Source organism: Mustela nivalis, assembly GCF_964662115.1.
Source record: "Mustela nivalis genome assembly, chromosome: 11".
In the NCBI taxonomy this organism is placed as follows: domain Eukaryota; kingdom Metazoa; phylum Chordata; class Mammalia; order Carnivora; family Mustelidae; genus Mustela; species Mustela nivalis.
In genome coordinates this window covers 81,069,283-81,082,325 of record NC_139030.1, presented here as the reverse complement: position 1 = coordinate 81,082,325, position 13,043 = coordinate 81,069,283, and the positions used below count along the sequence as shown (strand labels likewise).

Genomic DNA, 13,043 nt, shown 5'->3' with positions numbered 1-13,043 from the left:
AATGTGAGGGCAGGAGCTCACTCCCAGAGCCTCACACCATACCCTGCCTTAAAAAGAAGGTAACAGAGGCATTTGCTTGTGTAATGGGGTACATATGTATCTGGCTTATCAAGTAAAGGGCAAGGGAAACGTGACCAGTGGTGGTGACTGGTGAACTATGGAAACCGCTGTAGATTACAACAAATCTTTTCAAAGGTTGTGTTATTTGATTAATACTTTTAACTTCTTTGAACTTCTATTAATGACTATAGAAAAGGCAGAATTGGGTAAGGACAGAAGAGTCTCTGCATATTTGATTATGAGCCAAAAGGCAGGGCTGTATTTTGACAACTTAAGGAAACCTATGTGGTCACAATACTTAACACCAGGGAGAAAATTTTAACTTATACTAAATATTTTTAAGTGATGATAATGATCTAAGTAAATTTCAAAATGAAAACATTATTTCTTCACAGAATTTTATAGCTGAAAAGAACTTTAAAGACATCATCTAGTTAAATTTCTTATCATATACAACTGTAGTCCCATTTTAATTAGATTTAAAGTACTATACACACACACTTAACATCAAAAAAAATTTTTTTTTAATCTGAGAGAGGAAGCAAATGAGAATGAAAGTGGGAGGAGGGCAGAGAAGGGAGGGCGAGAGAACCCCAGGCAGGCTCCACACCTAGCACAGAGCCTCAGGCCTTGATCTCACAACTCCGAGATCATGACCTGAGCTGAAATTGAGAGCTGGACACCTAACTGAACAGGCCACCCAGGTGCCCCTAAAAAATTCTATTTTAATCAGATCTAAAATACTACACCAAGACCACCACCACCCACAATTAAAAATTCATGAAGAGAAGACTATTTCTTTTGATACAATAACAGTATCTGAAACTACTACTATTGGACATGATGGAATCTGGGATTACAGAGTTACACTTAGGCTAAAGCGTGGTGAAGTTTGGTAATTCAGATGTATGTACATACCCGCACATCTTCCTCTAAATCTAAAATACAAACAAGTCCAGAACCTGAATCTACCCCAAATTATAAAGTCTTATGTCTCACACTGGGGAAAACAAGGTATTTTATTCCATGAGTCTCTTTAGTGTAGTTCTATTTTATTTTCAATTTACATCTGTGTCCAAACATGGGGCCATTTTGGTGATGAAGATACAATGATATGGCCTGCAACTATGGGACAAAGTAGACAATGCTTTAAAAGAGACACCACTCTGCTTCAGAGGGCATACAAATACCAATTAGGGTCAAAAAGGTCAGCAGAAGGGTGTAGGTAACATTTTGAATGAACGTAATCTGGCAATCAATTACATATTTGACATAAAATAATTTTTAAAAAGACCTCATCTTTTTATTAGTGTAAAATGTGAACATAGTTTTTTGTAAATCAAAAGAACTGCAATCATTTTAAAAACTTATTTTAAAGTACTGTTTCAATACACAGACTTCATAAACAGCTGTGATGGATGAAGTTAGCCCTGGGAAGTTTATCTAACACTAAATTTGAAATCAGGGAGCAAACTATATATTAGAATTTTAAACATTCACAAAGATAAGCTGCCTTTTCCCCCTTAAATACACCAAAAACACACTTCATACATTATGGTAAATGTATAATTAACAGGATGCTCATTATTAATTAAAAGTAAAAACATACTAAAAATCATTCACAATAGGATCATTTCTATGTTTTTAAAGTAGAGAGATTATACTGGTTTCAAGGTTTTGAAACTTAAAAGATTCTCTACTAAAACAAATGGCTGCATCTAAAAATCACACTAGATAACCACACTTTGAGAAATATATAAATCAGTTTTAAAAACAGATGTCCAGGGACACCTGGGTGGCTCAGTTGGTTAAGCGGCTGCCTTCGGCTCAGGTCATGATCCCAGCATCCTGGAATCGAGTCCCATATTGGTCTCCCTGCTCAGCAGGGAACCTGCTTCTCCCTCTGCCTGCCTCTCTGCCTACTTGTGATCTCTCTCTCTGACAAATAAATAAATAAAATCTTTAAAAAAAAAAAAAAAGATAAAAATAGATGTCCATTATTGGTTAACTCAGCCAGTTAAAAAGTTATTTTGTTAACTTCTAATATATTAACAAAATTCTATTTCGTTACTGAAAACCGTACAGAAAGAAGTACACTTTTACAGTACCAATTACTTTTTAAATGCTTACTGTACTTAGATTCAACTGTATTTTGACAGGAACACATAAGAATAAAAACTACTTTACTCCTTAAGCCTACTGTCATGCAGCACCAGAAAAGCCTTACTTTTTAAAATTTTTTAAGATTTTATTTATTAGACAGACAGTGAGTGAGCACAAGCAGAGGGAGCAGCAGGAAGAGGGAGAGGAAGAAGCAGACTCCCTGCTCTGCAGGAAGCCCCATACCGGACTAGATCCCAGGGCCCTGGGATGAGGACCTGAGCTGAAGGCAGACACTTAACCGACTGAGTCACCCAGGCAGCCCAAGCATTACTTTTTTTTAAAGAAAGAACTCCAGCAGATAATAATTTCTTTTGAGGAAAAAGATCATTTTTTTAAAAGAGGAACCATATAATCCCAGATACCTGTTTGAATCTTGACTCTGTGTAGTTTGGATGTGAACTGATCATTAACTGTGAATATGTGGCCATTTTCTATTTCCTTGGACTTGGGCTCTTTCGTAAGAACCCGCTGGGTTGGTTTACCACAGGCAAGGGACTGCAGAGCTCTAACAAGTTCTCTTTCGGGGATATCCGTCTCTTGTTGAATTTCCTGAAATTCCATCAGATTAACACAGTTAGACTTTTTGAAAGATTATAGTAGATTAGTTAATTAGTAAAGTAGAACTGACCAAGCAGTAAGTAGTCAGAAGGAATTCCATTGAAGAGATAATTTGCAACAAAGAGCTCCCTTTACAACAAAGAGTTTGTAACAAAGAATAAGGACTCTTCACTAAAATCTCACTTATTTGGAGAAACTAGAGAGAAAGTTTTTCAAATTACAAAATATTGAAAAGACATGTACATTTTTGTTTCAGGAGATACAAGGCCTGGCCTAAAAATGTCATCCGGCAGAGTTTATTACTGACCTGCTTTAATATTTAGGTAAAAATAAAGTGTTAACCAACAAAGGATTGCTAATTTTGGAAATACTCTACAATCCTTCTCCCCAATTAATCCACACTACTTCTGCTCAGCAACTTCCTTCACAGAAAGAAGCAAAGTGAGCCTGAGCTAAGGCCTTCTATCATACAATCAAAATTTATAATCCAAGTTGACTGTATTTACTGCCTGTATGACCAAATGAAAAAAAATTAAACACCTAATATTTAATTCTTAACATGAAAAAGAGTTAAGAAATATGATTTAGTTCCTACACATCTACAGGAATGTATGCCACCAGATCTCCACAGTAGGATATACAGCTCTGATTTACTGTACAAAGCTGTTTCTCAAAAGCAGCTCAAGAATAATGGGCATGAAGATGGGGATATTGATTATATAACTGATTTGAAGAATCATTCTTTCACAAATCTGAGCAACACCTCAGGCTGCTCTATAGGACTGTCTGGCAAGTGAGGATTCAGAGAAATGCGAATTTAGTGATGATGAGGCACATTCCTTTGCCTCAAATGATCTCTGTATGCCTAAGTTAGCCACGTCAAATGCTATGTATGTTATTAATTCCAGCAAGTTAAATAGGTGATATCAGAATGTTGATTGTAACTATTATGTACATGCTAGAACTGACTTATTTACATATGCTACTGTTTAATCATATTCAAAGAACTAGAAATACCTTCTTAGGTGTTTTTTTACAATTATAGATCATTGCAGGAAGTGACTATTGCAATTCAGTGTGCATCCTTTATGACTTTTCCTATACATCTACATACACACACAGGAATACAAAGACACATGTATATACATGAAGATGCCCATTCATACAATGGTATTAACATTAAACATACATGGGTTATCTACTCTATAATATGTAAACTTCCCATCTGAGCACATTTACCCTTTCATATTCTTTTGCTTTTATTGCCCCTTTGGTACAAGTCTTCTACATTTCCTGTTAGAATAATTCCTAGGAAGATCATGATTCTTATTTAAAATATAACTTTCCTCATCTCATTTTCTTATCAACTCTGATTTACAGACAAGTTGATTTTTTCTGGCGAGGGGAGGGTGCTGAAACCCGGGAACAAAACCGACAAGTTGATCTTTCAGTTGAACTCTCCTCAGACGATGTTCTCAGTTGATTACACATTGTCTACAAATTTTCTCACCTCCACATATTTTACCAAACCATTTTTTTTTCTTGGTGTGTTAGTTAGGACCTATAGAACAATACTGAGTAGCTGTAATAAAGGCAGATATCCTAAAGCTTGTTCCTAACTTTAATGGGAAGGGGTCTAATATTTTATTAACTACTGCTTGCTTAGGTCTCTCATCAGATATACCCTTATGATATTAAAGGTATTTCATTCTATTGTTTGGTGGTTAAGGGTCCTCCATATCCTGTAAATATGAAATGGAAGACTAATTTCTACAAATGCTTTTTCTACATCTATAGAGATCATTAACTGATTTTCTTCTTGAAATGTCTGATAAGACAGCAAGTGGTCAGTAAACTTAATTATTATAATAAAATTTAACAATACTAAAAAATTTCTTCTTTGCAGTTCAGGAATAAATCCTATTTGGACACAATGAATAATTCTTTCAATACACTGCTGAATAGGACTCGCTAATATTTGATTTAAGATTTGTGCATTTAAGGTTGAATAACCTATACAGCTTTTTCTTTTTTGTAGTCTCCTTATTCACTTTCAGTAATAAGGTTATGCTAACCTTGGATATTTTCCAAAAGCAATATGGGTGTTTTGTTTCTGAGTTCAAAGTTCTCCACAGTAGGATATACAGCTCTGTATAAATTAAAGCTTTCACTTTAATTTGCTAATTATGAAATCTTCTGTATCTTCCTTTTTATTGCCTGGTCAGTCATTACATCTGTGAGGGACGTGTATGATTGTGAACTGTGTATTTCACCTTGTACTTCTAACCGTTTTCCTTTATATGATGTGAAAATATGCCATTAGTGATTGCTGTAACTTCTTAACAAAATATCAATTATCACTATTGTTCAATCATTCTCTATTTATAGTCTACTGCCTAATTTTGATCATCTTCTATTTATAGTCTACTGCCTGACGTTAATTTTGCTACTGTCCATTAGTTTTTATACTTCACACTCTTTCTCAGAAAAACTTAAGAACTATAATAAAGAACATTCAGAAAAATATGTATTAATACCCATATCTCTTTCAAAAACCAAATGCAGGTTACAATAGTCCAAGCTATAGACTTACCAGTTTATGTATGTCCTGATCTTAACCGTTTTAAATAATACAAATTTCTGTTACTTAAAGAAATACTTAAGGAGAGGAAAAAGTTTAGCAGCCTGAATACTGTGGATGAATGGGACACTATGAATAAATGCCATCTTTTGCATGCAGCTTCCATGATGGCATGTAATGATTCTGGTATGTCTTACCCCTGTGTGATCCCCTTATCCTATCAGGGCTGACTTGGGTGATCAAGAAAATCAGAAAGTGACAATATCTGATTTCTAAGGCTAAGTCATAAAGGCACTTCAAGGTTCTGCCTGGGTCTCTTGGATTGCTGGCTTCAGGGAGGAGAATTAGCCACCAGGATGCAAGGACAATCGTGTGGTAAGGTCCATGTGACACATTTCCCCATGTATTAACAGAGGAAATCAACTTGTCAGCCTTGTGGAAGAAGAGTATACCAATAGCTTGGAAATGCACTTTCCAGCCCCAGACAAACATTAGATGATTGACACCCCAGCTGACATCTTCACAACCTCATGAGAAACTCTGAGACAAAACTACCCAACCGACCCTCACCTAAATCTTTAACCCACAGAAACCAGGAAAGAGAATGAATTGTTAGTGGTTGTTTTAGCCACTAAGTTTTAAGATGTGTTATGTAGCATTAAGTAACTAATACACCATTTTACTGAACTTGTAAAGAAACAACACTGAAGTTTAAAAATCAGGTTCCTCTTAAAAAACATTAAAGTTAAATACTTTTAACTATCTTCTCTAATTTGTGGAGATGATTTCTGTAAGAGTCAGCTAACTTACGTGGCAGACTACAATGAAACACGTGGTATGAGTACAAACGTCAAGTGCCTTTCACAATGCCCCCTGTTCAAGATGCAAGCAGTCAGAAGGCTTTGGGAGCCACAGGAATAGCATATATATGCCATTTACACTCAGGCATCTGGTTTGTGACTTAGCTAAAATGTGAAACATTAGAGGAATTTTCTGCTTAATTTTATCCTCTACCTAATGATGCTCATTAGCATTAGTGATCTCAAGCTAGTTGGGAAAGGGAAGAGTAAGCCTGAACCACTAAAATTACTAGTAATTCTAATAATGGCTTTAGAAAATTAGTTTTTGTTTCTCCATTTTCACCAGCTCTTTACAAAACAGGACTCTGAAAACCAACATTAGCATTTATCAAGCAATTTATTTTGCTTAAAATGTATTACCCATGGCAGATACAGATTAAAACATTCAAGCTGTGAGAGATAATTTAATTCCACCTCTGTTTGAAGAGGTTTACCATTTGAGTAAGGGACTCAATACTTGCTTAATCAATATCCTTGGGAGTAAGTCACATGTAACTTGTCCTTGACAATTAAGATTACTCCCTAGGTAAGACACATCTGGAAAAAGGTAAGAGCAAAACCTCTTGACTTAGCTACTGACCTAAAACACTTGGGTTTCAAAACATTTCCTTGAGGTGTATCGCATAAAAATGATCATCTCTTAATTACATCTTTCACATAAATCCAAGTATGAAGGCAGGTATTAAAGTGGGCCTACAATTTAATTTTGCTCTAGATTTCGAACTTTAACTTATTTCTATGTTCACCTAGATCTAAAAACTGACTTTCAATTTTAAGTATAAAATTTTACAGCTTTTCGAAACTATTTATTCTTTATCTTCAATTTAAACTTAAGAATCACATGATCTTTATTTCAACTCTAATGTACCCATTAAAGGTAAGGTAAAGGTAAGGGAAAAGTCCAAATGAATTTAATGTAATCAAAGAACTTAAAGGAGGAAAGAAAAAAAAAAAAAAGATGGTTATACAAAAGAAAACTGACACTATCAAACTGGTATGTAACTAGCCTAAGGATAGATGCAAAAATCAATGAAACAGCTCAGAGTGTAGAAAAAGACCCACACATATATGGTTAATTGATTTTTTTTCATAAGGGTGCCAAGGTAATTTAAAGGGAAAAGAACAAACTTTCTGACAAATGATAATGGAAATGAACAACTATCTGTGTGTGTAAGGGGGTATAAATCTTCATTTTTATGTATTTATTTTTTAAGCAAACTCTACCCACAACATGGAGCTTGAACTCATGACTCTGAGATCCAGTCATATGTCGTACTGACGGAGTCAGCCAGCCACCCCAAGCAGGTGAAATAATTCTTAATTCTTAATCTTAACCACATAAAAAAATTAACCTGAAACTGATTATAGACTTAAATGTGAAAGCTAAAACTAAAAAAGCCACTTAGAAGAAAATACAGAAGAAATTCTTTGTGACCTCAGGGTAACCAATAATCTCTTAGCTATGATATCGAAAGGAAAGAAGTGGCAACTGGACTTTTATCAATATTAAAAACTTCTGCTCTTCAAAAAATGTCATTTAAAGAAAATTAAAAGGCAAATGACAGACTATTCACAGCACACAGGTCTGACAAAGGATTTGTATCTAAAATTTATAAAAAACCTTTCAAACAACAAGTAAAGATAAGGACACTTCACCAAACAAGACATGTAAGTGGCACAGGAACACAGAAAGGATGCCCAACATCTTTAGAGTCAAGGAAAGGCATATTAAATCCACAATGAGATACAATTACACTTACCAAGTTAAACAGTTAAAAGACTTATTACATTTTTTAGAAGATGTGGGGCAACTGGAACTTCTCTACACTGCTGGCAGGAATGTAAAACAGCACTACATTTGGGACACAGTATGGGTCTCTTAAAGAAGTTTAACACATCTCTCTATTCCTAACAGCCTAAATCTGGAAAGAAGCCAAAGCCCCTCAACAGGTGAATGGGACTCAGCAATAAAAAGGAACGAACTACTGAAACTATAAACACACTAACATGGGCAAATCTCAGAAATGTGATGTGAGAGAAACTGGACAACAGCAACACATACTCTAGGATTTCACTGATCTGAAATCCTAGTAAGGCAGCGCTAACCTATAATGACACAAAGCAGATCACTGGCAGTCTGAGCACAGGGGGAGGGATCTGACTGCAAAGGAGTATAAAAATTTAGGGAGTAATAGTCCATACCTTGATTGTGATGGCACTTATACAAGTGCATAGATCTATTAAAACTCATCAAATTATGCACTCAGACGGGACATGTTTTATCATGTAAACTTATGGTTCCATAAAGTTAATTTTTAACAAACTAAATGAAATGTGACCTAATATGTGTATGGTGTTCATAAAGTTCATAAACTGTTCACTACAGTTTTATGCTGTTTTCTCAAACAGCATTCAAGGGTTACTTAATACTAACAACAGTAATAATAATACTCAAATAATAACAGCTTTACGGGTTAATCAAATAAGCAACACTCCAGTAACAGGTGAGAATCAGAGACAATACAATGCTTAAAATTTATACAACCACACCATACCTCAAACGTGTATTTTTCTCTATTATTAAAGAGCATTAATATGGTCATCTGGAAAGTGGAGACCTGCAATATGTGCTTCCGCGTATTAGAGCCAGTTACTTGTGCCCCTCCAACACCAACTTCGGATCCATCTTCCTGTTTCATTATTTAAGAAACATAAACAAGATAAAATTATCTCCTGATACCTTTAACTGTATGTTTTTCAAAGATAAGCACTATATTATCCAACTCTTTCTTCCCTTAGCAAAACTTATATAACTAATTTCTACATGAAAAGGAAATGTCACTTAAAAAATGGGTATGTGTATGGGTATGTGTACACACACACACACACACACACACACTAAATTTCTGTTAAAGGACTGTCCTTTTTTTCCTCATTATGAACATTTTAATGTATCTGATAAAATGAAGCAACATAACTTATCGTTACAGCTGTAATTATTTTAATAGTACACAATGGGATAATGGATTTAAAAGATAACACTGCCATTTTATAAGCTCCCAAAAGTAGTAGGGGTTTCCTTCAGTGTGGTCTGATCACAGCAAGAGATCAAATAACAGCACAGGATGGAGGGGAAAACCTCTGCCATCCTTAAGCTTGTTCCTGCTCTATGATTTAAGTACAAAATAGAAATTTAAGTCTTCAGTAATTAACATATGAACTGTTTTTAAAACCCAGTGATCTGTTTTAACAAAACTTCAAAAGAAAACATGGTTATCTAGGGAAAAACCCTCTCCTCTAACACAAAAGCAAGGAGTAATTAAAAGTTGAGTTTTTTGTATCCTTAACTTTCCCACTTACACTCAAATGTATAGCAGTGTCAAACACTATTCAGTAAATGAATTGCAAAGAATACTTCCCATTTCAATTAAATATAAAAATCAGAATGTGTAGACATTGACAGTAGTAAAAAAATGTGTTACAGTAACATATGAAACCAGTAGCACTTTTATTAAAATAAAGAATAAAACTTATTTGCTGCCTAAATAACAACTTGGATATTTTTTCTTAATGTTTTTCTAAGAGCTTTTTATTATTGTTCTATGTGAAGGCAAATGACTTTGATTTGATTTAAACGCAAGCAATGAAAGTAAATTATCGGTCTAAACCTCAAAATTTTTGATATAAAAAAGAAATTACATTTTAAAAACAAAGGCAATTCATTAGTGCCTTGCTAATTTTTATAATAATCACTTTACTAGTATGTTGCTTATCTCATAAATCTCGTTAATTTTCCTGGTTTTGATCTATTGGAAGTAAGGATTATAAAAGACTGAGAATTTTGAAAAGGGACAGTTTATTTTCTTATGCAATACTGTCTCAAATTTAATCTTATAAATAAAATGCACAATTGTATTATATATTCCTGAAGGAAGGCTACTGATACAGTCTTCATACTGTCCAATGAAGCTAGCCAAATTGAGAGAACAGAAGTTAACACCAGTTTCCCCTTTAGAGTATTTCAAACAAGTAGGGAAATTCTTAGGAGAAATACATTATTTATCCAGATCAACAAAAACCAGCAATGAGTTCTATAAACTAACTTTAATTTACTTTATGTAAGTATGTTCAAACTATCAATATTTACCTTTTTAACTGGTCCATAAAATGTAGCATTGAGATCTGCAGAACCCATATGATGCTGGAGTGTGAGCTGTCGACCACTGTGTTTGGCTAAGTAAAACCTTTAGCAAATCAAACCAGGTTTTAGAGAATCATGTAATTTATACATTTGGAATTATAAACTACAGGATAACAACCCTTAGTAAGCATCTTCGTGTAAGAGAAACATTAATCTCTATTAGTATCCTTTGCCCCTTGGCCTGCTGCTCATCTGCTACTATCCATAAGATCATTTTTCTCCATAGTAACCCAGCCATGAATTTGCTCTAAGCCAGGGGCAGACATCAACAATGCAAACCATACTAACCATGGAAAACGGTTCTCTTCAAAGAGTTTATGAAACTCATTTTTACATATTAAAAACCATAAAGAACAATTTCTCCTTTTGAACATGAGGTAAGAAATAGAGTAAATTCATCCTCAATCAAGGACACACTTATGCCCAAGTTTATTTCAACTCTGGACAATTTTTGTACTTACAAAGTTTGATCTATGTTTACCTTCTGAATATCTCAAAAGCATGTCTTGGTGCTGGCGGGATGTTACACTTTGGTGTGGCTGACTGAGTGGGCCAATATCCTGTTGTGAGCACCCGGACTGTGAGATCAACACCACCTAAAGATACCTGTATGAAAGATAAAAAAGATGTCTCCCTCAAATTAACTAGAATTTGTTTTCCATTCCATATAGACACTGCATTAGAGCTATCCAAGTATTCAGCTCCATGTCCAATATCTAACAAATAAATCTTCTTAAAGATGAGATCAGTGTTTTCAAAATTTTAACTATCCTGGCAAATACCCTATATTGCTTAAGATGCTGATTTAAAAATAATGACCAAAAGAGAGCTCTTAGCATACAAACGAAGTCTTACTGGTGTCACTGAGAAGAGTGAAGTTTTGACCCTTATGGGTTTTTTTTAACTAAAATGTCAATGGGCCCTATCAGTATCATTTTAGAGAGGATTTTGAACGTTTCATTTTAAGGATATTAATCTTTCATCTTAAATATTTTTATTTATTTAAATATTTTAAATATTTTTACCATCTTAACAACCCATTTCTAATATCCCATTCCCATTTCAACTACAATGATCAAAACTTCCATGTTTTCATATGTAGTTCTTAATTTAACCACCTCTGCATAGGGTACTGCAGATCTAGTTCTATACAGTGTGCTCTACAAATACTGGATAATTGATAACCACCTCTACAAAATATATGCTAGTATTACGATCACAGTTAGATGTTTCCTTCTTTATGTATAAATTTTTAAGAAAACTAGAAAGCACATTGTAGGAATTCCTCAGGGTGAAATATTATCTTTACTATTGATATTCATAGCTTGTTCTAACCATTTTTCTGTATTTACCTAACGTGGGTGATTAGTGATGCAGATTTTTTTTAAAGGGACAGTTAAACTTCATAAATATCAAGAAGTATGCCACACTCAGATTCTTTACAAGTCCCTATTAAGTAACTACTCAATTTTAAAGATGTTGGCAGGGTGGGGGTGGGGGGGCGAGCACCCGGGTGGCTCAGCTGGTTAAGCAGCTGTCTTCAGCTCAGGTCAAGATCCAGGAGTCCCAGGATCAAGCCCCATCTCGGGCTCCCTGCACTGCCTTCACCCCATTCATGCTCCCACTCTCTCTCTTTGTTAAATAAGTAAATAAATAAAACAGAAGTTGACCTAGTACTCTTAGATGCCATGGAGGAGAGAGGGCCACAGGAGAGACTCTTAGAGGATGAGCAGAGAGAGGTTGGCACTGGGAGTTGGTGCATTTTCAAGTGGCAGTAATGGTGTCACAACTTGGTTCAGTCCACCCAAGACAATACAGTTTTTTCTCCTTTCTCCCATGTACCCACATAGCTTGTTCTCTAAACTTCAAATCTTTCCTCAAAATGTCAGTTTTTAGAGGACGCCTTCCCTGACCACTATGCCACTACAATTTTCCTCCATATTTCCTAACCGCGGGTAAGGTGCTATGTGCTTGCTTGTCATCTGTCTCCAGATGAGAATGGAAGTTCCATCATGGAAGGGAATGAAGTCTCTTCCATTCTCTGCTGTATACCCAGTGCCCAAACAATGTTCGGCATGGAAAGCACTTAACGAGTTATTTGTTAAATGGAAAAAAAACCAAAAACAACCTCAAAGAACTATTGCTTTAGTCGTCTCGATTTCCTCTTCCTGTAGCTTTTTAAGCAATATTTTGAAGACATTCAACTTATTTGCAAAGATAGTACATGACAGGGGCAAGTATACAGAGACTGAGGTATCAGAAAAGTCTGCTGGGATGTGATATGACTTGCTGATATAAATAAACAAAAATATAATAGCAAGCCTGGTTTCCCTGCCCCTGTTCCAGTTTTTAAAATAAAAATGCAAGAAAAAAATGGACTACTACTTAAAACTTCCTTCAGCATAATAAGATTTATCAAAATAAAATATACCACAAATATTACTTGAATTTTAAGAAACCACGTGTTCTATTACTTCGAAAAGTAAATGGAAGAGCCACTATCTTGATATATTGCAATAGGCCAAAAGCACTTAATAAAGTTAGAGAAAGGTCTGCTTGAGGACTGGTGGTATTTTAAAAGGACTCAAAGATTTCAGAAAGCTCAGTATTTGTTCTGATT

General features: G+C 34.9%; 1 protein-coding gene across 2 annotated transcripts in view; it reads right to left on the bottom strand.

Annotated features, from left to right (window-relative positions):
- The window catches only part of CUL3 (cullin 3), a 91,606-nt gene that overhangs the window by 4,983 nt on the left and 73,580 nt on the right, over positions 1-13,043 (bottom strand). For both annotated transcript variants that reach the window (XM_082690408.1, XM_082690409.1), the window contains 4 exons: positions 10,905-11,029; positions 10,370-10,466; positions 8,778-8,912; positions 2,586-2,772 (listed from right to left, as the gene is read on the bottom strand). In XM_082690408.1, the coding sequence (XP_082546534.1) occupies positions 2,586-2,772; positions 8,778-8,912; positions 10,370-10,466; positions 10,905-11,029 (544 nt within the window). The remainder of the gene's footprint in view (positions 1-2,585; positions 2,773-8,777; positions 8,913-10,369; positions 10,467-10,904; positions 11,030-13,043) is intronic.